General features: G+C 41.0%; 1 protein-coding gene across 1 annotated transcript in view; it reads right to left on the reverse strand.

Moving 5' to 3' along the window:
• Window positions 1-27,039, reverse strand: part of ARID1B (AT-rich interaction domain 1B) — a gene marked incomplete at its 5' end in the record, with an annotated part of 326,929 nt that overhangs the window by 34,235 nt on the left and 265,655 nt on the right. Inside the window, 4 exons of the mRNA XM_080342352.1 lie at window positions 1,067-1,225; window positions 1,967-2,076; window positions 9,516-9,661; window positions 26,239-26,566. Of these exons, the coding sequence (XP_080198478.1) occupies window positions 1,067-1,225; window positions 1,967-2,076; window positions 9,516-9,661; window positions 26,239-26,566 (743 nt within the window). The remainder of the gene's footprint in view (window positions 1-1,066; window positions 1,226-1,966; window positions 2,077-9,515; window positions 9,662-26,238; window positions 26,567-27,039) is intronic.

The following is a 27,039-nucleotide window of genomic DNA, read 5'->3' on the forward strand; positions in this document are numbered from 1 at the left end:
GGGAAAAAACCTTTATACTCTTCACAAGAACATATTTCAGTATTTTTTCTACAGAGAAATTCTGATCGTTATGACCTTTGGTAAAAAGAAAAGAGGAACAACATATATTTTTCTAATTCAAACAAACAAAGCAAAAATGTTCAAGTGGACATTTGCTCCCCATAGGCCATATAAGCTTATGTCTGCATTCTCTTTTCTATAGATGTATAAAGATTTTCTATGTGCATATAAATAGATATATATGATAAAATCCATTTTTAGCACACACATCTCTCTCAGGTTTTTCTTTACAACCTGTATGAGAATGACTAAACATTATTTATCTAAAAAATACTTTTCTAAAAACACATATGCATCAGGGTTTTTTTCTACTCACAATCTGGGTCATTTCAAAATAACTGAATGAAGCAAACCAGAAACAATTTTGTTTTAGACTGTGCCCTGATAACCTCATTATTGTATTTCCAAATACGCAACTGAAAATGAAAACTGTTTCCAAAACATACATGGCAGCTTTTCCATAGTGCTGAGTCTACAATTTAAACTCTGATAGATCTCAGTTTCAATAGAGGAGAAGGTTTCTCATTTTGTTTTGCTTTGTTTTTTTCCCTAATTATTCCTAGCAAAGACAAATGCAGCAACCAGAGTGAAGTCAGTTGTGTGAAGGAGTTTGGGCCCAGGAACAGAAATGGAACCGTCCTCAACAACACAGTCGGCATGCTTGGAAGCTGATGCATTACAGGAAGGATGTTTTCTTCACAACAACTGCTGTATTACCAGACAGCACATTGGCATGACGCAGGCAATTTTACTCTTTCTTATTTCAAAGTGCTGTTTGGACAAATTTTGCCCTTGGATAAACATGCTCAGGCCCCACTGAAGCCAAGCAGTGGAACTTAGAGTCATGTGTCCGAGAGCAGAATTTGTACCCAGTGTTATAATGAAAGAAAACTGTTTAGTGGATAAATAATGAAGAAAAAGAATTTACAAAACAAACAAGCAAGCATTAAAATATAATTAGTCACAAAAAAAATAAACAGAACCCAAAAAAACCAGAGCCACTTACAGGGCTTGATGGAGTCTTTGGCCAGCCTGGGCTGCTAATGCTATCACTTTCATCTCCATGAAATGAGGAGATGCTAGCAGAGCTTGGGGACATTGGGGAAGGGACTGGCAGGTTGCCTGGGGTTGGGGGCTGAGAAATACCCTGAGAGCTGTAGCTATCCTGTGGTAGAGGAATAAAAAAAAAATAATATGACAAAGGCAGGGCAAACTTTATTAAAAACAAAAAAAGTACATCCAGTTTAACAGACTGACCAATTTTTATATATAAAATATATATAAACAGAGAGACACATACAGAAAACACAAACATATATAAATATATTTTTATATATATATAAGGTATTAAAACGACATTGTTAATTAGTATAATTTGGAAAGTTTGCTGGATGCTTGGCTAAAGTCACTAAGCCACCATGCTTATTTCAAGCTCACATGGAATGCTAAGCATGGGTTTCCCCTTATGAAAGAAAGAAAAAAAACCAAGCTGTTCACCTTATTTTATCAAATAAGGCAGGAAAGCAAAATATTAAAGTATGTTGCTGCTGCTGAGGCGGCCAAAACAGGAAGCTATAACTGAAGGCAGAGAAAATGGCTGCAAGTATCGAAACCAGGCAAGACCCTTCTTTCCCACCCAGCTGGCACAGCCAAATCCCCACGCAACTTTTGGCTTGGGTTGCTTTGCCCCCGCAAGTTAAAATGCCGTAAGAACTAGTAACTTTCAGATCCATACAATGAAGGAAAATAAAAAAGAAAAATTAAAAGAAACAAACAAAGAGATTGCACGTGAATGGAAAGGCATGCAGGAAAGAACAGAAGTGGGTAGGCCAAAACCAGAAGATGAAGGACAACACAGTAGACTTCTGCGGGCTGAACCAACACCACGTGCAGAGGTGGTAAATACCTTTGACTTGCTCTCGGGCTGGGGGGGTCCTTCTTCTTTGCCATCTGCTTTGAGAGGAAGGGGTAGTTTGGACTCACCAGGTGTCATCATATCTGCAAGACCCATAGGTGCTAATCGAAAACAGGAGAAGCAGTTAAGCATGACCATGTTTGGCTTTGCAAGAAAAAAACACGCTTCCTGCTGCAAGATTGTGGCGCAGAGATTATCCCACCTCTGTCCTGTTATTCCTTGTCCGGAAACCTGGAAACCTCTTTGGTTGAAGTCAGGAAATAAAAGAGAACGAACAAGGCGAGAATACAAGTACCATGCAACAACAACAACAACCACCACTTTACAAAGTAAAATTCATTCTTCATGCTGCTGGTATCTTCAACTGGCTCCACGTTTGACCGCTACATTTTAACAGAACAACTGTCTATTTTAATAACTACTGCACCTTCCCTTTAGCAACAGATAAACATAAATTATAATGATGCGCATTTTGTTTGCAATGTTGAATCCGAGAGAAAGGCTGAATTACCAATTATATCTGTGTTAAGGTTGGCGTCCAGCAGATAATTCCTGCCCCTACTGACTTCAGTGTGAATGGCTCAGCCATTGTGAGCCTTAACTACAGAAGTACAAGCTGTAAACTCCACTCTGTTGGAGAACTGGCACTCAACATCTTCCCCTCCCGTCAAAATGAGGTGGGACTATAACGAACACACACGTCTTTCTCTGATAATGGCACACCGTTGCTTCCCAGGGGTGTGAGGAGTTAAAAGGGTTTTTTATTTGAAGATGCAAGTGCTAAGTATAGTATTATTGCTGCAGAGCTGCTGGGTTCCTGTGTTTCTAGAAAGATGCAAGGAGAAGCATTCAGATAAATAGACAGAAAATACTGGGCAGATCAGATGCTAGAAGATGCCATGACGCTGATTCAATGCAAATAACCAGAGAACAACAGCAAGACACCAGGTGATTCTTTCCCCGCAGAAAACCACGTGCACAGTACTTAGGAAAGGCTGGATTATCTTTCCTTCCTCTCCCTTTTTACAAAGAAGGATCTGAAGCAAGAATAACATAGGACAGAAAAGCCTACAAGGCAATAAAAAGGGAAAAAAAATACAGATCCCAAACTTACAGATTTTAATAATCGACAAAGCATCGTTGTTTAAAAAAAAATCGGATCATTACCAGAGTAGCGTTTCTCTCTGCAAAACAACAATGCCGGCTTGCACGAGGCAGCAGGCACACTGCAGAGCAAGCCAAAGAGGGGAGGGGGCAAAGAAGCTTTAAAAATACTTCACAGATTGGCCACTACAAAACGATTATTGCACATATTCATGTATTACTATGTTTTAGAAAATAATTAGTTTTAATTACAGCAGCGAGAGCATGAGCAGGACTCTGGCGAATATGCTGGCAAGCTCTGCAGTGCTAATTTGCTAATATCTTTCGCATCACTGCAGGTTGAGACTACGGGTCTGCCAAAAAAACCTACCCAGCCATGTGAGTTTACAACTGTATGCTCAATATTCAGCTTTGAACTGCCAGTGTTGTTCATGGGCACATTTTCTTGTTTTTTCAAAAGCACATTTGTAGCCCAATCAAGCCCTCAAAGTCATCACAACACATAAATCATAATTGAGACGTAAAAAAAAAAAATTCTTGCAATACTTAAGACTTGAAGAATTGGAACAAAAAGCCTTTTTCAAGTGATGCAGCTGCAGAGGAAAATCTATTGGGATCAGCTAAAAATGCTGTTATTTTTATGTATGTGTGTGAAACCTCAACAAAACAGCCAAGTAATATGATACTGGTAAGCCAGCATCCACTAAGCATTTGATTTGTATGCATTTTGCCCTTACACCGAGGAGCTGGGGCGGCTTGTGACCATTATCAAGTGAAGGATGGCAGCCTAACACGTTAGTTTTGAATTCCACAGTTTTAGAAAAAAAAAGTTCTTTTTCTTTTAGGAATTTTTAAAAAATATAGTACAAAATGGTCAAATGTATGCCACAGTCTGTTTTCAAACTAGGATGCAGAACTGTTATACAAAATCCATTTTAACAGTTAACAGATTTCATCCTGTGAAAGTGCTAAAAAAGAAGTCTTAGTTTTAGTTTCAAGGCAACCAAAGATGACCCTTCCCCTCTAAAGCATTTGAGAGAGGTCAAACAAAGCAAAGTTAATAACCACGCTTCTTCACCAGAATTCTGTATGGCTAAATCCTCTGCTGATATCTCACTGTTATCTAGGTTGGCACATTGTATTTATGTTATAAAGAATATAATAATTGTGCCAACTCCTGGTATTCTTGTTTCCATCAGAATTCCTTTATATGATTTCTTTTCTAGAGAGGTCAAATTTAAGACCTCATGTAAAGGGCAAGTAATGCTAGTCTGCAAATTACCACACATATTCTGACTGTATTAATCACGTTTAGAAATGTAAAAATACCAATTCGTTTTGGCTTTTGAATATTTCTTGTTGGCATATGCAAATATAACTATCAGCAGTTGGGACAATTATGGAAAAAAAAAATTCCAAAAGTGTGTTTTCACTTTTGTTCTAAATTATTTACTTCATGTGCATCCTTTCTTTCTAACTGTAAGAGGAGAACTGCAAGGATTTGACGAGCAATTGCAAGGTTGTCTAGTGTGCCTATAGCTTTTACCTAAGATGCTTCCACAGCTACTTTTCTATCCACTGCTGAAATGCTGTTTCGTAACTTCTTGCAAATGTACTCTCCAGCGATTTGCTAACAGACATTCCTTCGCTTTTTTAGCAAAGTGGTCCAGCAAGAACATTGTTTTGACCCTTTCTGAGCAGCGAAATACTGTTATTGTCACGAAACCGCTAAAATAAGACATGGTCTCTTTCTACACAGGTACTAATAATTCTTTGTGTGAAGTGCAGACCAAAGGATAAAACATTTTAGAGAGAAGGTTAACAGGGAAATCTTCACTCAAAAAGCATTGTAGCATATTGTGAATAGGTTTCAAGTACTAGCCTCTGGCTTATTATAAGAATTTATGAGCTAGAATGATTTCAAAAAGCAAGTATGGGTCACGGTCCTGAATTAACTATTCCACACTGAATTTAATGTACTCAAAGGCAGATATTGACATGAGTAAAACTGCAGCAAAGTATTATTTTTTGCTAAAGGCTGCTCTATCAGTCCCAGAAGACGATGAAATACTGTAGGAGTAGCAACACACAAACGTTGTTTTTCACTTTATTGCTAGTGCAATAACAAACCACACTCTACAAAACAGAATATCACATCCTTTCTAAGACATTCCTTCCTCCCTTACCACTCTCCCTCCAAAAAAAAAAGAGAAGTAAAAGCAGCAAATTTGTGACTCACGTGGAGTTGGTAAGAGGATCCTCACTGCTTTTTACGCCCAGAGGAAAAATGGCAGAGGGACAACAGCACTGCTTAATGTCCTGCCACAAATGAACATGCACCTCTAGGGAAAACACAATCCTGGGTGCCTTATCCGAAAGGGATGAGCGGGACACCAAGGACCTCAGCGCCGCGCCTCCTTTCTGCCCACCAAGTCTCGGCCAAGGGATGGCAAGCGCACGCAGCCTGAGACGTGGGCATCTCTGTGCCGGGAGCTGGCTTGATGTGCAGTCACACAATGACCACTGGGTCACGGTCATCACTTGTTTGGGGTACAGGTGATGGGATACATCAGCTGTTACCGACTTCTGACATCCTCCAGGAAGTTTGCTTAAATGTGCGTTATATAATAGCTCATTCACAAATATGCATTAAAGCCAAAAAAAGGTGAAATAAATGGAGGTTTCCATTTTTCAGAAAAAATGTAACCAAGCTGCAAACCAGAGAAAACAAATCAAGATTTCTAAAAGAATGCTTCACATTCATAAATATGATAGCTTTCTCTGTCAGAGATTCATCCAAATAAATACAAAGTCAAATATATATAATGTAAATGAAAAGCTAAGTGTTGTATCTATTTTTAATTACGAACATCCATTTAATTCCTTTAGTTCAAGTAACTTTAGGAATCCCAGAATTTCATGTTTTATGTAAAGTATTATGGTGTTAAAAGTTTGTTGGGAATAATAATTCCCAGAAAATGGAAGGTTTCAGTAGGACGGAGGTTGTGAAATTAGGAAACAATCTTTGTAGCAGTAAGATTACTGCCTTTTTATTGCTTTGTTCACCTCCAGAAGTAGCAGAGATTATATGTGCCAGTTTCTGTGCAAGCACAATACGGAAATCTGTGAGATCAAAATTCCATATTACTTCCTTTTAAAGATAATTTTCACTGGAATTACCAAGGCTCACAGTAGGAAATTGTTATTTTATTTATGTCAGGTTTTGTAAATTTCCTTTTATTATACACATTTTAAGGCTTGAATTTAAAAAACTGGGGGTGGTGGTAGGGGGAACCTACAATATATATGGGAAATGTAAACTCACATACAAAAAGGACAGTGGAGGTTATACAATTTTTCTGAATGGCAATTTGTTCTGTAATTTTGAAGGGATTCTGTCACTTTTTCTTGAAGCATTTGTTGTTGTTACGGATAGGATACTTTATCAGAAGGATCTGACTTCTCTGATCTCATAATTTCAGCGCTCCTAAACTGCTCTACATGAGAAGAAGCTGGCAATCCACAGTTTGATGCACAGTCACTGTTGAAGTACCAGGATGCATAACTGCAACACGATTTTCCTTTCAATTGTGGCATTAATTAAAAAAGAAATAAATAAAGAAAAAAAGGATCAGTTGGTCATAAAAAGTTATAGATAAGACTAAAAACGTGGCAAAACTAGTGTTATACTTAGCTGTACTGAAGCTCCAAAACCATATGAAAACAATTCCATTAGCATCAACAATCTTCCTCTATTTTAGAGTAAAACCCTAAAGTGCATTTGATTAAAATGAGTATAAGCAAAACCTACCTTCCTCCCTCAAAACAGGCAACACAACTGCACTCTCCGAAACCCAGACAACAAATAAACTAACTTCTCCCTATTGCTTAGCTCAGTTTTTCATCGACCTCTAACTGAAACCACAGCTGTTGGTGCTCAGTGCACGTGAGCAAGTCAAGTAACGCAGTGGCCACTCAGCTGCATTTGGTGTTGGCCCCACACATTGACCGAACCCTGCTTTATCTGACAGACCTGTGACTTTACACTTGTGAGGCAGGAAGGCTCAAGACCCTGAGAGCCTGACTGGTTTTTGTGCCACAGAAAATGCCATTTTCAAGCCTGTAAGTAGGTATCACCTGCAATGTCTCCACCTCATCAAACGCAGGGCCGGAGCTGACCCTGAAGCATGCCCCCGCTCCAGATATCATCATTTTAAGTACTGTGTTCACACTTGTCCTAAGCTCGGCCCTTCATTTCTTTAAGCCAAGCAGAAGGATGAGCCAGGACAGGGGCACATGCAGCACTCCCACATTCACACCATTTTCCCCTTTTGTTCCCCCCTCCCCGTGCCATCTCTGTGTACCCTCGGGGATGAGCTGCAGAAAGCAATCCAGACACACGTCTGCTCACACAGAGAGGAAAAGAGGTGCACTGAACTCCTCTACTTCATCTCATACTTACTTTCCATTGGGTAGTCTTTGACTTAATAAAACTGGAACAAAAGAAAACCTCACAAATGCAGCAGCAGAAAAACCCCCTGATAAATGTTTAAATTATTAAAAATCCAATATTTCAGAATGCATAACACAATAAAAAGAGTATGACTACCCCATACAAAAGACTGCTAGGATAAATGGCCTTGCATTGAACAGATTTCCACTGTATGAAATAACGAATGGCTGAATTATCTGAACAAAAAAGCCTCTGTGAATCTTCCTTTAAACTGGTTATTCCTTAGGAATACATAAATCTTCTTAGGCAGGGCACTCTGCCATCTGTTTGCTGTTGGTTATTTTCGCAGCTCTGGGGGCCAAAGGAAAAGGGGGAAAAATTACTTCTGCTAATAGCAAAATAGAATTTATAGCACAGTTTCAATGCTCAGAAGTAATTTTATTTCAGTAAGCCAGACAAAACACATAACTACACAAACAAAACATAATATTACCTGGGACAGCTCTGGTGGGGGAAAAGCAAGCTATTATCTAATGGTCTTTTCAATAGCTTTTCCCTCTTCATCCAGACGGTGAAGTGTGCTGTCTGGACTAACCAATGCCTTCCAAGCCAGAACTGGAAAAAGTGCCTTTTTTTTTTTTTAATCTTAGTGATTAACAGCTTCCTTTCTGTTTCTTCTGCTATCCAGAAATGTAACATAATATTATTGAAAAATATGACACTGTTAAGTGTCTCAGGAGCTCCTATGTTGAGGAAAGAAACCCTCTGGACTTACTTAGACACTAGCATCTCACAGTGACCATTTTCTGCCCAGAAAGCAGCGACCTACACAAGTGACAGGGAGGAAAGATGGGGAAGGAGGCAAAGGATGAAGGAAAGGTGCAGGCTAAGCCAGGCAGAGAGGAAGATACCGAAACAAAGGCTCTTGGTAAGACACAATTTAAGTAGTAAGGCACTTCCAAAGAAATAAACAAAAGTAGAAACAAAACCAGATAAAGAAACAACATCAAGTCACCCTAGCACAACCTATCCAGGTTTTGGAAAAATTTCAAAGCCCCAAACATTTCAGAAAGGTCTAATGAAAACAGTAAAGCATGCACAGAAACTCCGTAACTGCAATAAGTTTTTGGGAGGATCCACTTCAGGGTCATTGAAATTCCATCCAAAGCCATCCCAATCAAAGAATTGATCTTTCCTGAAGTATTATCTTGATGAAGGATACTTGTTAGGAGTTCAAGCTGAATACGGACGATAAAGCACATTTGCACAGAACTACATTCACCTGTCTTCACAGTCACACACAAAGGTGCACGGAATTCTATATTCACAAGTTATGATATGAAGGATAAATCCAGCAGCTACATTGAATTTGCTTTTTTTTCAAAAGGAAGCTATGACTACATTTCATACACTGATATTTAAATAAGTGAATGAAGAAACCCTATATACGGTTATATGAATTTTGGAAACAGCAAATATGGCCTATGTTTTCAGAACAGAGTAATTATTTTAAGCGCTCAACTTACAGCTTCTTCAAGCCAGAGCAGGTGCATATCTCTTTTTTTTTGAACCAGGACCACATTAAACATCTGAAATTGCAATCTTGGGAACTAACACACTGAAAAGCAAGAGCAGCAGCCTCTCAAAAGATGAGGTTTTTCTCTCTCTGTCTCTTGCAGACACATACACACAAATATACATACATTTGCTAGTCAACAGCTATGTCAAACTGGGTCCGAGTGTTGCTGGAACTGTTCAGAACATTGTACCCATCTACATGCTGTGCAAAAGGACTTAATGAAAAATGTATGAGTTACTGTACAAAAAAAACCACAAATACCTTAGCCTAGTTTTGAATCACTCCAAACCACCCACCGGGGTGAATCAAATGCAGCAGGCTACCCCTCGGCCCCCAGCCCAGGGCTGGCAGTATCAAGTAGATTGCTGGAGGAAGGCCACTGCTGAAAGGTTACCCACCATTACCTGTGGAACTGTTCACCATGTTAGGTGCCATGCTGTAAGGAGGAGCCTGCGGGTTCATCAAGCCAGAGCTGTTGTTCATCGGCTGAGTATAGGGGGAGCTGGATCCCATAATACCGCTCTGATTCATGGCAGGAAAATTGCCTTGCCTACGAGAAGAAAGAGCACACACACCATGTCTCATTACGTACCTCATTGCTGAAGGTGCTGTGGTTTGTCACAGAGTACATCTCCTATTGTTTGCAAATAGCTAAGGAGAAGACATGCAATTAGTTCGTTTTACCTACATGGGGAGCTATTAGTCTTGAATTAGTTACCGTATATCTAAGACAGAACTGGACTGAACAAAAAATTCAAGAGATGTATACAGTGTCTTTATATGTCATGACCAATCAGCAGAAAAATACAACTCGTTTATCCTATGAGTAGACAGCCGTGTGACCAGGAGAGAAATTAAAACCTAAGGTTGGCATAAAAAATTTTGGTGAATTGCAATTTTGACCATGTAATAGAAATCCTTGCTGGCCATAGCTTAAAAAACAGTGAAATGACCAGAAGAAAAATGGCTACTACAGAAATCTGTTTCAGATTTCTGTATCTGATGTCATTGCACAGGAGAAATGCAATTGCACGTGAGCATTTATCTTGAGCACTACTCATGACTGAAAGTGGCATTTGCACAACTCCCAATGAAATCATATACATGTAACTTCCTGCTTCTCTTCTTCCTCAAAGCAGCGCTTTTTTTCTTTAAGTAATGCAACATGTTCCCATTTCCAATATTGATCTAGTCATAGTCATTTAGCAAACACCATTAAAGTGACCATAAACGTGACTGCAGCATTGAACAAAATGTTCATCTTGTGGTACATGCCATCTATGTCCTTTCCTTCTATCTTTCAAAAAACGACGTATGTACTACCCTTTGTTGAAACAAGAAGCCCCAGCAGAACTGTTTTGGTTCTGAAAAATTAATCCGCTAACTGACACTTAACTTTCTCTGCAAAACTGCCCTGAATGAAGCCCTTACCTAATTCTCCACATTTTCAGATGTGAAGATCTTCAGAGCAAATATTTTGGAAGGCTAAACCTTATCTACTCCTAAGTTCTAAAAAGTACCTAAGTACACTTTGTGCTTGATTTGGCAATTATATGGATAAACTGAGGCACAAGGAAGAAAATAATCACCCTATGTAATGCCTGATTCAACTTCAAAATAATCTTTTATTCTTTGAATCCATAATACAATTATCTACCTTTTCTTGGTATACTTGAAAACTGCACATATTATGTGTATATGGATATAGACTTACGCATATAAAACCAAATACATAAATAAAAACACATGCAAAAACATACTTACTTGTATATTCATAGCCCACATAGGAAAATACAAAACTCAGATCTGTTTCTTTAGTGTAATCCCTGTAAATTTATGCTGTTTTTCCAAATAAAGGAGGCAAGAAAGAAAGCAGCCACTCTATTACATAGCTTTGGTACCTGTCTGCTTTTTTTTTCTCATGAAAAACAAAGCATTTAATTTTATCCTACAGGCAGGGAAAGCTACATGTCCCAGTAGCAAGATGGAGTTTTGGTGTAAATTCTACTTTTCATTATTATACACTATCCAAGCAAAACAGACAACCCCCAAACCAACAACTCTGAATAACTTCAGCAGCTTCTTGTGTTCTCCAAACTACTAGTAGATTCATAATGCAATTGGTAGAAACAGATTTCTTTTTTAGGAGGTACAGGAGGAGGACCATTAAAGCGCTATCTGGCCTAATTTTTCTTGACACATTGTGAATTTCTTCAAAGGAAAAGAGAACGTGTTATCTAAATAAAGCATCTTTTTCCAAGTCAGTTTTGTCCTTTGCTCTCTGAAGACAAACTTTTCTTCACTCTGGCAAAGAAGGAAAGGCTTTCTTTTGATATGAAGGAGACAACTGCCATACAATGTCATTTCCCTCATGAAGTTTGCAGTGAGTAGTGGAGGGAAAAGATTTAAAATGCACAGTGGTGCAATGCTCCAAGGGAAGATTACAAAGGGAAGAGAGAAGAGCAGGACTGTGTGGCAACAACTTTAAAAGATTTCTGTCACACAATCAAGCTTTTCTTATGTAAATACTGCATCTTAAACACCCTCCCCCCTTTTTTTTAGTTGAAAATTGCTGTATTTCAACAAACGCAGCTAACTGAAAAGTTCTTTTTATGCTGGATAAGTGAGATTCTTTCTGTTACTGGGTAAAGATACTAGTGAAGATGGAGGAAGTGTGCAAGTGCTTTTTTACACTTTAAAAAAGAATTAATAGATTTTAAAAGGTTCTTTTATGGAGTATGGCTGGGATCCTGGAATAGACCAAAGTCCCTACAGGTACCTATACACAGGAGATACGCACCTTGCAGGTAAGCTGAAATTAGTCCTGACCTGCTAGTATTTCAATACTATTACTGCCTATAGCATGTGTATCTTCTAAGCTGTGGTGCTGTTCATCGTCTCAAATCGAGGTACAACCTATTTCATGTTACCTACTGTGGACATCTATCTCAATTGTGGTTCATCAGAGCACACTGCTGTACGACAGCTTTAAATCAAAAAGCAGGGAACTATTTCCAGTTTAGACGGGGAGCAGAAATGAAATAAAAGGAATATACTAGCTCTGGCCAGGACAGCAAGAAAACAACCAAAGCCTAAAAATATTGCTGCTGCACTCAGAAAGACCTGAATGGCAGAGCCTAATTCAAAAATTTAATCTGGCAAGGCAATACCCTTCCCTTTCATCCTCCCCTGTAATGCTGCACTGGGAATGGACACAGCTCTCCACCTCTGGAAAGAGCCCAGCAGGTGAAAAGACTCAGCAGCATCCCTGGCAGAACTTGGTCCTTCCCCCGTCCCCTACCAAAGCGCTGACCGCAGCACACCCAAGATAATTCAGTAACACTGAGGAGGTGACATCCTGTAACAGTAAATGTTATTTTATGCTGAGATTGGGTGCAGTCCGCAGTACAGAGCTCCTCCACATTTTCTTCTGCTCTAGGATCGCTTGGAATGGAAAGTTTCTTTAGGGAGAAATAACCAGGTATTACTTCAGCCTTTAATTCTCACTCCACAGTGGGCCTCCTTTGAGTAAAGACAGCCGACTGTGACAAATTGTGCTGCATCAGTGCTATAATATGAAGTGGAGTCCATTAAGAACCGAGCTGAGATCACCAAACTCATTTTGATTAACCTCCAGGTCACTAAACACTTATAAATATGTTACACAGCAGCTGCTAAACATATTTATATATGCTTAAGGTCACAGCATCATCTGTTGGTTGTTGGAGTTAAGTCAAAAATCTTATGTTTCCTTCTGTGCTGCTTTCAGTAAAAGCATATCCAATACACTATTTAAGAAGTAGTTATCTCAAAGAATACTACCAGACTCTCTCCAACATCTCCCAGTTCTCTCCTTGATTTTTCTGGGAGGCTAAATAAAAGTCAAGTCTTTTAAAAACAGTCTGCTGTACACGTAGTGACATCTAATGGCAAAAATTCAACTGACCGGCTATGAATTCTGTAACAGAACCAACCCAGTTAAGTGAGCGATTTTACAATATTTACCACATAAACACCAACGGTTAGGTTGCTTAGGGATGACGCAAATTATAATTAGGAATAATAGGAAGAAATTAAGAGAAGAAACACTAATGTTGAGTATAATGAAAAAATGTCTTAATGGTGAGATGCAGTTACCCTTCAAGAGAGCGAAGGAAATCCCAGTACTTGACACTTCTGCACACAGACAACACATTAGAAAACGTAGTGGTCAGAGAAATCCTGCATTATAAATGAAATAGGTGACCTGTAAGGTACTTTCCAGCTCTAACTCCTGCCATACCATGATCCTAGATCACATATTTTTCCCTGTTAAGAAGAAAGAGCATCTGGGTTAATACTAATGTAGGATTAGGCTATCAATTTAAGCACCATACTTCAAGTCTACACATTTCGTTTATCTGCTCTACTGCTACAAGCAGATCTCCAAGTATTTGGCAGCAAACAGAAGAGATTAAAAATGGGAAAGGGAGGAATCTCCTTGCTTTTTGTGGTTTATTTGTTGACAATTCGGTAATTCGCAGCACTTGCATAATGCCAGAGCCAGTTTTTATGCCTGAGGAAAGAGGTGTACCCAGGGGGACACAGACAGGCTGGAGCAATGTGCTGACAGGAACCTCATGGAAGTCAAGGACAAGTGCAAGGTCCCGCACCTTGGAAGGATGAGACCCTACCGTGGTGCCGGCTGGGGCTTGACTGGGGCAGCAGCTTTGCTGAAAAGCCCCTGGGCACCTTGGCAGACAGGGAGCTGAGCCTCAGCCAGCAGAGTGCCCTGGCAGCAAAGAGGACCAGCAACATCCTGGGCTGGGTGACCAGGAACAGAGCCAGGAGATGGAGGGAACTGATAATCCCCTCCTTACTCGGCACTCATTAGCCTCCACCTAGAGTATCGTGTTCAGTTTTGGAACACCCAGAAAAGGAAGATTATGATAAACAGGAGTGAGTCTAGCACAGGGCCCCTTAGATGGTTGAGCACTCACCCTGGAGGGGGCTGAAGGACGAGGGCTAGTTTGGCCTGGGGCAGAGACAGCCGGGGACAGAGAGGAACCTGACAGCAGCCCCCAGCACCTAAAAGGAGACCAGTAAGAGGATGAAGCTGGGTGCTCAACAGTGGGGCATGGCAGGAGGATGAGACACAACAGGTAAGAGTTAAAAGATGAGAAGTTCAGACTGGATGTAGGGAACCCCATTTCCCAGTGAAAACAGACACTAGATCTGGTGACTCAGACAGGTTGTCCAGTCTCTGTCCTTGGAGGTTTTCAAGACCCAACTGGATGAAGCCCTGACCTCCCAGCTGAGCTGACTGAGGAGGACGTTGGACCAGAGACCTCCTGAGGCTCCTTCCAGCCTGAATGACACCATGATCCCAGACTGTCAGCCTCACTGTGCTGTTGATAGTCTGGTGTGTTATCGGGTCCAAAGTAAAACTGGTCAAATTCAAAACATTCCCTTTTAAGAACGTCCTGTTCTGCTCTTTTGTTTTCCTTCATTTGACATCTACCTGAAGCTTAATCTGCACTTACTAATTTTTTTTTTCCCCTGCAAAACAAGTAGCACTAATTGTAGCATCTAATTGTGTCTTCTGAGTTAATGCAGAAGTCCATGTATTTAAAGAGAGGAGATTACATGTGAGATCTGGTCATCGGTAAAAGCAGAACAAAGAAATTGTAAGAAAGAAAAGCACTGACAACACAAAGGAGCACATGAGTGATCACAGCTGCCAAGCAGTGTCTCTTACACTGAGGTGTCTTCCTTTAACCGGACCTGACACCACTAGTAGATCAGTGTGTTGACTCTGACCCCTACACAGAAGTTACTCTGTAGCCCTCACATTTAATACTTGCTCCTGTGCGATTTAGTACCTCCTCAGTGCTTCCATCTGATGAACGCTTTTACTGTTGTCTTTCTCAGATCTGAATAGACAACTAAGTACAAAATTGAGTTCAGAGGCAGGTGTGGTTTAGCTACGAACAATGATGAAAGTGGATTATGCTTCTCAGCAGGACAAGAAATGAAGAAACAACTTTTCACATGGAAACATGTTAAAGCTCAGGTTTTTGCTCTGTGCAGAGGGATCAAGTTCTACCACATTGTGTGGGTTTTCTGGCATGCAACTGACACTCTGTGCTCTCCTCTACATCTAAACCTGTAACATTGGGGCAAAGCCCTTCACAGAGCCAGACAAAATGATCCAGTGTCTGTAACAAGCCCTGTGGCAGCCTGAGCAATGGGGGAAGTCAAGCACAGAAATGTGCAGAGAACAGAAGACACGTTCACAGGTGAACAGTCTAGAAGGGCTGGAGAAGAGGAGAGTTTGGGGCAAAAAGATGGAAACAGAGGGGTTCACAGGGGAGTGTCAGAAGCAGGGTGCTACCAGCAACGTGCCTTCCTCTGCTTGCGCACGCTGCGGTGAGGCAGGGCCAGGTTCCGAGGTGGCCACCCTGGCCAGCAGCGGGGCAAGCTCCAGTCCAGCTGCGTGGCACAGTGGGGTGATGCTGAAGGAGCAGAGCTGCAAGGACACGAGCTGGAATGGGGCACATGGCCCAGGCAGGGAAGAGCTGCCACTGAGTCCAACCTCACACATCCTCGTGGCCACAAGCTCGCACCAGTTATTAATTTTAGGCGCCTCTACGCTGTGATTTCTGAGATATCCCACTGCGCTCACTAACACAGGGATTTCTCCCAGTTATCTTGCCATAGGCACCGGACCTGAAAAATTATCCTGGTACTGTGACCTGGTCACCTAAGCAACTGGCTGGTGAAAAAAAAAGCTCCTGGAAGTTTGCCATTTCTGCTCCAGATCTTTAACCTACATCAGTTTTGCAGCGAATGCACTGTAGCACCTCAGGGGAGTAATTTGTGTAAACATTTTAAAAGGAACATTTTTTTTTTTTAATGCTGACACACTGCTAAGGTGGCTACTTGATTACAAACTGTGAAAATGACTGCGTTGGGCTGCGCTCACAAATCACCGTGTACTGACCAAATTGCCCTGTGCTTATCTGTGCCAGGTCTGCAGCATGACAATATTTCCTCTCTCTTTTAAATGTCAAAGCATGATTTGGGGGGCTGTTATTTAAACACACTGACCTGCACAATAATCAGAAGTACTTTATTTACATCTGTCTTGAGCTGGGACTAGCCTTAAGCGCTTATAATCTGTCATACTTTGACACCAAATGGGTTATTATAATGAGAGTAATTCAGGAGTGAGACCTGTGAATGCTTTCTCCCTGGAAAATTTACACATAAACACGTGCATGCAGATACATATGCTCTTTTGTTATGGATATTCCTTCCTGCTACATTATAGGCTTCCTTGGAGAAGTGAAACGGTTTCTGTCACCAGGGGATATGGGAGAACTGGAAGAGAGAAGAGAGCAAGGGAAAATAAACCCCAACACAGCTTACTGTGCTCTGACTGAAGTTGACTGGTGTGTCGGTGTCATTAGCAAAGGCCAAGACACACAAAATCTGAATATTGGCTTGAGCAGCTATAAAAAGGCATTAAAGTCACTTCCCACGTAAATAAACCAAACAAATTTAACATCGCTACATCTGAAAGCTAAGTATCCCTGTCTTATTAGCTGCTACTATAAGTATACTAACCTGGATTTACATGTCATCTTCTGCTCAGTGGGGAAGCTTGCCACTTGCAATAACAAAATTTTAAATAAGCAACCACAGAAGCTGAGATGTGACAGGTGTTACGTCTGCCACGACATTTTTTCCATTTCTCAGGTTAGAAGGAAAAAGAAAATGTCATACTTTTGTGTGTGTGCATGCATGAAAAGGGGTGGCCAAAGCTCTGAAATGCACTGACACTGACAAAGCATTAGGAAACATAAACAAAAAAGCATCCAGATCTGTACCGGGGTGCATGTGTCTGCTGACATCAGGCACACAGAACCAACACCAAACTGTTCTTCCCAATGACCAGGCCTAAATGGCAATGCTAAAATGAGGAATAATTTTCTAGCATCATAATTATGTGATGGTACGCATCACTTTGTAATCTACTGCAGTCTGACCAAGCACACGGCCTGTTCTCTTCATCTGGCTGATCTAAAGATTACTGTGTAAGACACTTTTTGGAAGAATAACAGAAATAGCCTTTCTAAATATTCTTTTTCTGATGACGCAAATACTTGTGCCTTTAGCATCATCACCATTACTTAGACTTCACTAAGAAACAATCAAGGAGGGAGAAGAAACTTAAAAATCAGTTGTTCCTACCAGGCTGATTCAATGCTCAGTCCCTCAGAAAAGCAGCCACCAAAGCTTTGTTTGTTGGCATGCTACTGTCATCACATTATCCATTTTTCCTATGAAAATATCTGCCTGATGGGCTACCTACTTGGTAGTAATTTAAAGCCCAATAAAACGCAGAAGTGTCACACCACATCAAAGACTGGAAGAGCAACATAAGAGGCACATGTAATTCATAAGTATTAAGCCTAATAACAGAAGTACACAACATTCGTACTGCTGAATGCATGCTGAGATCAGAATAAATCTCCCTATCCCATTTTACAGAGAGCAAAAACTGAGGAAGAGATCCAAGATTAATAATGGTCTAAAATATGGCCAGCAGAATAATAAAGAGGTTGAATACAGTGAGGAAAGCATAGCATAAGCCTGCAGAAAAATAAGTCCTTAACTTCATTTGATTCTAATTATATAAGGGCGTGTGGCTGAAAAACACTAAAGATATTTACTGAAATACTGTACTTTCTTTTTTTTTGTTTGTTTGTGGTATTTTGGGTTTGGTGGGGTTTTTTTGTGGGTTTGTTTGTTTGTTTGGTTGGTTGTTTTTTTCTTTTTAAAGGTTGCAGCTATTTAATTTTGCTTTTATAATGCTCATTTTGTGTTAATTAAAGTTTTTTTGGTCTGAACTTCATGGTGACCGCAGTTTTCAAACCCACAGGGATTCCTTGAAATGCCTTTATTGCGCAGCATTCTTACAAGCACAGCAAGACCTCCGTATTTGAATTTAGTTGTATAAGAATAAACCAAGCCCTCTGTACTCAGTGCAACCTGTACTGGACAAACACACTACAATGCTGTGTGACAGAAAACACAGGACTCCTGAGAAGCAAGCCTCGTTAAACGGCTGGTAATCCCATTGAAGCTCCGCTCTCAGTGACCCCTGCCCACCTTCCTGACAACGGGGATTTAAGCAGCAGCTCTAAAGGCAGCTGCTTGTGCACTGTCCCACCACACATAACAGCAGAGCACTAAAAGGAGACGAGTTCTTACAGCCCAAGCGGCGTGTGATGGGTAAGAGGGCAGCTGCGATCTGGCCCGCGAGCACGAGCTTGATGCCGTCAATCTGAACCAGAATGCCAAGAAGGGCGATTTAGCCCGGCGTGACTCGGTATCAAAATGGGAATGACTCATATGACTCTCTCACTATGCACCTTCTATTTTTGTGCATGGTTATAAATAGCTGTATCAAGAAGTCGGAAGGCCCTATGAACTCTCTCCCAGAATGATTACTTGAAAGCGGGTAGGAGTCTGTTCCCAGCACACAAGCAGCTAAGGGGTCACAAGAAGTGTGGAGCTAAAAAGCTACAGAAAGGTAAGGACACACCATGTGTGCCACTGATCCCGTTTCCTCCAGTGTGGCTCTGCATCTGGGGAGGCTTGACCCCTCAGCTCCCTCCTCTCCCACAGGGGACCAAGGACCTCCTGCCACCTCTCACCACATTCTTACAACGATCAATCACATCCCCACACCATTTTGGAGCACCATTGCAGCTCCATGGAGCTGCCCGTGCTGGCAACCAACTGAAAACCTAATAAAATCTTGATTGCTTGTTTCATGGCAGCTCTTCTGTGTATCTTTTCACAGTGAAACGTCACCCGGCTGACAGCAGGCCCAACACAATCATGCATGTGCACCAGCAGGGCGAGGAAGCTCTCCAAAGGGATTTCCCAACAGATACATTTTCACTTACCTAACTTTGCCCTGGAGCTGTTACGTGTTTATCAATATTATTACCACCACTATTACTCCAGACAGCTTCACAAGAGCAACATGGTGCATATGTCAGTATGGTTTTAGCTGGCTCTTTTCTTCACCTTTGTCTCAGAAGATGCCTGAAACCTACTGTGAAAACTGCAGCAGGTATTCAATCTGTTAGTGAAACTGCTGGCCGTCGTTAAAAAGATCTGATTGCTGCTATGTTACCATTTAATACGATTCTTACAAGGTTACTTATATGTCCATTTAGAACCAATGTTCCCATCTGAACTCCATCAATAAAGGAAAGGGCTCTTCCCACTCATATTTCCCCGGGTAGCATTGCTAAAAAAAAAAAATTGTTTAATTTTCTCTCAACCATCACCACTGTAAAACAACCAAAAACCTTTAAACTCCTCTAAACCCTGAAACCCTCCCACCATTTTTTATGTCTCTCCCTTTCTGTCACAAAAATCTCAGGCTGTTCAATCACAGTCTTGTACTTGCACGATGTATGTGCCAAATCACACACAGCAGTCGCGGAATTAGCTTTCTTCGTGAGTCCCATTAAACAGATGGCTATTCTCCTGGTTTTTGGTCTATTTATTTTTCTCCCCCTGACTAGGGCTGTGATTTAAACTAGTTGATCTTCTGGTAAAAAGCCCAATAGTGTGAAAATCCCGTTCCCTCATCTGAAACATTTCTCAGCACCCAAGAAAGAGTATCGAATCTAAAATAACAATTGATGAAGGACCGCATTCTTAACGCCCTAAAGATCCTATTTTGAAGTACAGAATTTCTACATAAAGTCCAACTCTGAGGCAGAATGTTACTAAACTACACAGAGTCCTACACTGAAATTTTGTTTCAAAATAATTAGTAGGGCAACAGCTCTCCTAAATAACCAAATCGATCCAAAACCAATCCTGTCACAGTAATAATGTAATTAGAAGTATCTTTGAGATGACTTAAAATTCTCATTTGTGACTGCTGTTTTCACAATTTAAGAATGGTTACTCTCTGAAGGAGGGCAGGATAGGACTCTGGAGATCTGTGGTTAATCTCTCATGGCACGAACAGCATACAGCAGTCTACTTGATTGATGAGTAACCAAAAAAGAGAAAAAAGTCTTCCCAAATCACGGGTTGCCTGCATGAGCTCTGCAGCACAGTGACACTCAGGGCTCCAAAATGATGGATTTACCTTTTAGCAAAACAAAATTCTAGATAAAAATATATTTCTCTCAGTCTCCCACAAAAAATGCCTTTGGTTAGCTTGGCATGCGAAGTTTCTTCCAATCCTTACACAATTTTATTTGAGCTGATCGACAAAACGCATCTCCATTAAAAAAAATAATCACAAAAGCGCGATTTCCAGCTCTCCCTTTACTATAATAAATGCATATAAGCTAAGCTGTACTTCACCCCTCCTAATACATCGTAGAAAAAAGCCATATATGGTTGTGCTCTGAAAAGCAAAAACATGAGAAGTTTCCTTTCAAAAAAAGGAAGAAAGAATAAAAAAGTCAGCTTGATATAAATGACTATTCCTCATGAAGGGGGAAGAAAAATATTAAGATGTCAATAGTGTTTGATAGCTCTCTTAGAAATTACGGTTACAGTAAGCAGTAATATTTGGACTTTAATCCCTCAAATTGCACAGAAACTTGGCGTAAAGAGAAAAATCTTCCAGCCGTTACTGAAACGCCGCCAGCCCCAGGTGGAGCAAGCACAGCAGATACCTGGAGCTCACAGAAACACTGCAGTCACTTGGGCCAAGAAGCAAAATCACTTCATCCAGCTGAAATGACACGTAGAATTTTTTTTATTTGGGAAGTCAAACGCAGTTTCATGGACTGCAATGACCTGCCTGGGTATTCAAGGAGCGCTAACAGAAAGCCACTTTGGGCTCATTCCAGGGTGAGCCATCAGGATCTCTAAAGGAAACCCGAAGTGTGGGAGAGCTCAGGGGAGCGGGACAGAGGGAAATGGCCAGAGACCTTGAGACTGGAGAACTGTGAATGGCCTGATCTTGAACAGGAATAACTCCCACCCCTGTGACTGCATGCGAAATAAAAGACACAGCAAAAAGAGCTTTTCTGCGAGGGGCTTATTTCAAAGGCCCGGCACTGGCTCCAATTATGGCTACCAGTCCTATGGCAGCCTAGTTTACTTTGGGGATTTCGCAGCTGGCAGCCTTTCATCTAGAAGTAGCCTGGTTTGAATAAGCAAAGAAACTTGAATGAGTACTTAACCTTCCTGCACTTCACCGCACTTCCCAGCAGAGAAGAACAGCACCTCCAAGCTTAAGGGGAAAAGGGAAAACAATGGAAAATATACACTCTCTCCAGGGATTACAGAGGATAAGTTTTACTGTAGCACTTCAACTCTTCCTGCTACATAACTGCAGCTTTTAAAACCACAGTTAGAATTTTAAACCCAAGTTTCAAGATCAAAAGGGCCAGACAGGAAAATACTAAGTAGAAATTGACAGGCTCTAGCATGTAAAACACCTATAAGTGTTCTGTTTTTTATTTATATTATTATTCTTTTTAAAAAATTTATTCCCCATTTCCGCCTCGTTCTTTTTCCTTTTGACATTTTAATGCACCGTGTCCATTACTATATTTCCTCACCAGTACCTTCTAGTCCATCAGCAGTGCTGCATTACCCTGCTGTTGGAGAAAATAATACGGAAAAAGTGCTTTGCTGGCACCAACGACATGGAATATGAATTATACATACGTAGCAGGAGAGAAATGCTGATGGAAGGTTAGTCTGCCTGTATGTGCGCAAGTGTGCATGTGCACATATACACACACGCGGACTAAAAAGGAGACACACAGAATGCACATTTTTAACTCACACTAATTTTTTAGCTGTTTCTCTGTGCAACAGAGATTCTCTAATACCAGTGCAGCTTTTATAGATCAGTTTTAGGACTGAATGAAAACTTACCTCAGTTCTTCTGACCTCACCATGATGAGGCTGTAGTATCTAGCCAGCTGCTAAGCAGTTTAGAACCAGAACCACATTTTAGAGTGCCTAAAGGAATGTCACAGCAAGGCAACACCGCACATTACTACAGAGACTGAACATCACTTCTCAGGTGGCACGGGGAGCAGCAGACGATAATGTAAATATCCACTTCAATTTAGCAACCCAATGGCCAGGATTTTAAATGGCCAGAGGTTGCAAATAGCTAAGCTGGGTCCCAATTCCTCAGCTTAATGAACTACGATGTCTGAATTGTCTCCTCTAAAATCAATGACACTGAATTCTAAATTCATTCAATCTATAAAAAAAATTGCTTTCATTTACAAAATTGCAACACGCAATCCTGAGAATCATATTACGGTACAGTACACTGAAGTCAAAGATGCTGCCTTCAAAGACAGGACTGCTCCTCATGTAGGCACATCAAAAATAGTTTTATAGTAATTACTTCAGGTATTGATAACCACAGTTGCACCAGCAAAAGCCTCATTTTAGCATCCAGCTGGATGTGTATTTTACAGCCACCTAGTGCTGAATTCCGTCTTCCTAAGGCCACACTGCAAACAGTATGTAAGGTGGCTACTTTGCAACTACATTTTTACCTTTCTATATACTACAGTCACACCTTCAACTGCAAAGAAGACATGCTCAGAATGACACTCATTGCTAGCATGAGAGATGCTGAAAATGATTACAAGCATCTAGCTCCAAAAACATCTGTTAACTTCAGGTATCAACCTAATAATTATCAATAGCATGTACTGGGTACTTACTGTAAGTACTGGGTACTTAATGGAAAGAAAAGCTCACAGACGGTGAACATCCAGTTCTTAAAAGTTTCAAGTTAGACATCTACAAACTGAGTAACTCAAAATTGGCTGCTACTAGAAGATACTGGCTAAATTTGCTGCCTTTCACATCAACAGGAAAAATGCCATCTCATTTGCTTAAAATTGTTTGTTTTTACTGAAGGTTTACTGTGTTGCAGGTCTGTACACACATCAATGCTTATCTATCACTATAAATACATGTATTGCTATAAGAACTACAGTGTGATAAACAACTTTAGTTTTTGGAGCCACCTGGTCCTCAGAGGCCTCTGCTGGGTTCTAACCTCCAGCAGCAGAACCAGCCCTTGAGGCTGGGCCAACACAAGCCTAAGTTACGAAACGTCTTTCCTTGGAGTTCAGTGGATATATTAGGTCTTCAACATATAGACCTTACAGTGGGTGTGCTGAGACCAAGACAGATATAAAAAGGAAAACACTGTTTTGTAGATCTTTCACACTGTCTTCCTGAAAATAAGGAGAATTACTGTACAGGGTATTAGAGAATTATTTAGCATTGCCTGCTCTAAGCTGTTACCCAGACCAAGCTTAAATATCCTGGGTAGTGTGAAACCACAGATACTGCTGGTTCAATTAAGAGGTCTTGAAAAGACCTTTCTTTCCTTTAGCCTCATTTGGAAAACACTGGCCTGCATGCACAAGGCACAAGACACAAGATTTTAGGTTACAGGGGAGGTATCACATAGCTGTAGAAATTAATCTAATGTTAACATAGAGTAGGCCTCAAGGCGAGGTCAAAGGCTAATTCAAATAATGTAAACTCACTATCTTCCAGAGCTTCCACTTCTATTTATATGATTGTATATCTTCTCTAATCAAAAGGGTGGTGGTCTGCACTGACAATGATACCTGTTTACAACTGGCTGACACTCAGATCTTGATCATTCAGCCCAGGTTAATGAACATTGATTTTCTGCCCCAGTGGAAGTGATTTTATTCTGATGCATGCCATTTAAATTCATTTTACACAGCTGCTTGGTGTAGCTTGGCAAGGCAGAGGCAAACCAGTTTTTTATGTCTAAATGAGACTCCTGTACTGGTAAAGGATAGATCCTGTGGATTAACAGCTGAAGATAAATTTCTCTCTCCTATTTATACTTGGCTACTAATTCAACAAGCTGATCCTGAAGGGGATCACAACCAACTCGTACAGAAATACTGCTGTGTAACCATGGCTCTGACACAACCATTTCATTTTCTTCTTGATTCTACATAGAGAGGTGTGTTCTATAGTAATAAAAATTCAAGAGTTTTTGAAACCCACAGCTGAATCTTATAAAGTCAAGACATTCAAAGAAAAACATGGGGCATCTGCCAGTCCAGACTGGCTTGGATAAGCAGGCGACCTAATGTGTGGTGGCCTAATGTAGACCAAAAGAACAGCCTCTGTATTGCAAATATGAATCACTGTCAAGTACATTCCTTCCATATGCAAGCATGGAGGATTTGCAGGAATAGCCAAAGCCATTACGCTTTCTCCCGTACAGTTGACTTGGGATCAAAGCGGAAAACAGTGTATTGGCAGCCCCCTGGCATCAGAGGGCTGTGACAGCTTTCACTTGATTTGCAGTTTATAAATAGCCCTTCTGCCAGTATTTGCAATAGCAATTTGACTTCCAGGGATGCTGGATCACTGGAACAGGCAGTATGGAATGGAAAGGCTCCGAAATGGTGCAGTTTTGCCCAGGCTAAGCTAGAAACCAAAAGTGGTTTTACAAAACTGACTTCGGAGGAAGGTCTGAGATAAGAGTAGTAATCATTCAAACTAGTTTTCGATCAAACACCACATGCTATGACCAAAGCCTAAGTTGAATCACAACCAAATACTTTCCGCTTAACATCAAGTCTTTTCTTGCTGTAAAGACCAACAAATGTGAGCTTTTCCTTTCATTACATGATTATAAACTGTTCCTGCAGCTACTCATTTATTCCTTTGTGCCTGACCTATCAGCTTATAGCCTAAACCAGACAGACAGAAGCAGACTTCTGTAAATCCTCCTGGACAGATCTGTTAAAAAAACCTGACTGCTGTTTCACAGATACCTGCTGGAATATGGTCTGTTTTAAGGGAGTGTGTTCTATTTTACTGAGGAATAACGTAAAGTACACTAAATTTACTCTTATTGTTTTTAAAGTTTGCTATTGCTTATCACTAGAAGCCACCTGCCTTCCAAGCTTGCAAAACAAGAAAGCAACAGAAACAGGGACGCATTAGCCCCGTGTCTAGTTTTACATTGCATCAGAGCAACTCTAGTGTCCAGAAACACTGGTCTTCAATGATAAATACCTGTATGCATATATGTGCATCTGTGTATGCATATGCATAAATAAATGCAAGATGCTTAATAAACACACACGCCCCCACATACTCCTGCTCATCAGAACAGCACAAACAGCTTCATGTAATTCTCAAATGTAATAGAACTTCTTGTAACAAAAAAGGAAAATAAATACACCAGGAGCTACTTGAGTCCAGGGAAATGTGGAAATTATTTAATCTGAAAAATTTTCCAGAAAATATGATTTCATTGTAAGTATTCAGGTATCTTAAAAATAACCATGGACGACAAAGTACCTTTGCCAAAATCCATGTACAAATGTCAATGTGCAGTTATGCTGCCCGAAGGGGAGACCAGAAGACAGGTGATGGTTCCACCCTCTACGGTCCTGTTTGCAAGTCCTCTCTTAGGGATGCGTAAGTGACAGTTATCAACTCCAGGTAATTACAGATTGCTTTTATGCCTTCTCCTGCCTTTCCCCTCCAGCTGCTCCACTCAGCCTGCCCTCCTCTTCCCTGCTGCATGCCTGACTAGGAACAAGAACATCCTGCAGATGTGCCATCAGCACTGCTGCTCACAGCATGGACAGCAAACGCAAGAGTTGATGGGCAGCTTCATAAGCTCCCTTACTCTCTGGCAGGGGCAAACTGCCAAGGACATGTTGGCCCTCTCTCTACTGGAAATTATACATACATATACAGCTAATCAGTTTTAAGTTGCAGAGAGCTTGTTTTTGACTCCTAATGTCACTGCAACCCTGTGGGTTTTCCTAAAGCCTACAGTGCCAAAAACCAAACTGGAAGTGGCTGTCATCTCCATTGTCACAGCTGCTTTTCAAGAGGGTAACTTAGACATGTTAACATGCTTTCCCCTTATGTTTAAGGAAAAATATTCTTCCCACATGCCATCTCTTCCCAGAGATAAGGGCACAGACAGAATACGTATAAATACATACGCATGCACATATAGAGTGCCATTCCTTCAGAAATGACAAGAAAAACATTCCCACTCATTTAAACTCCTTTCACCTGGATGCATACCTGCTCTGAGCGGAGTTTGCAGCAGCCTGCATCACTGCAGCAGCCGCCTCCTGTGCCTTACGGTTCACAGTTGGCATGGGTGGGCCCATCCCGGGGCCCCCCTGCTGAGACATGCCAGGAGAATTGGGGGTCATACTGCTCATGTTTCCAGGAAATGGTCTGCTCTGCATCCCAGCTGATGGCATCCGACCCAGGGGCATGGTACCGCAAGGCTGGCTCGGCCCCTGTCCGTGCATCTGACTGTTGGCATTTATACCCATGCCAGGTCCTGGGCCACTGTAACTTGTGTTGGGCACACCGCTGTACGTTGGTGGTCTGGAGTAGTTTCCTGAACAAAAAGATAAAAAGCAGAGAGAAAAAAACATTAAATATTTCTATTTAGGAAGTTAGCGGCTGCAGAACTTACACATGTGAACTAAAGCGAACCACGCTGGCCTCGATGGCAGAGCAACTTTTTCACCATGACGACAGACAAGCAGTGGAACAAGCTGCCGAAGGAGGCTGTCCAGAGTCCCCACCTTGGAAGTTTTCAAGACCCAGTTGGATAAAGTCATGAGTAACCTTGCTCTGATCTTATATCTGACCTTGATTTGAATACAAGGTCAGCCAAGAAGAACTCCTGAGTACCCTTCCAACTTGAATGATCATGTGAACCTCAAACATTTTCTGCCTAATATATGTCATGGGACAACAGCAAACAGAAAAGTACAGTCTCCAGAGGGCTAAAAACATAGCACACAGTACAAAACTGTCTTATGCAGTAAAGAGATACGTGGCATGTAAGAAACTTATTACATAAGC

The sequence above is a fragment of the Nesoenas mayeri genome (genome assembly GCF_963082525.1).
Source record: "Nesoenas mayeri genome assembly, chromosome: 3".
NCBI classification, from domain to species: Eukaryota; Metazoa; Chordata; class Aves; order Columbiformes; family Columbidae; genus Nesoenas; species Nesoenas mayeri.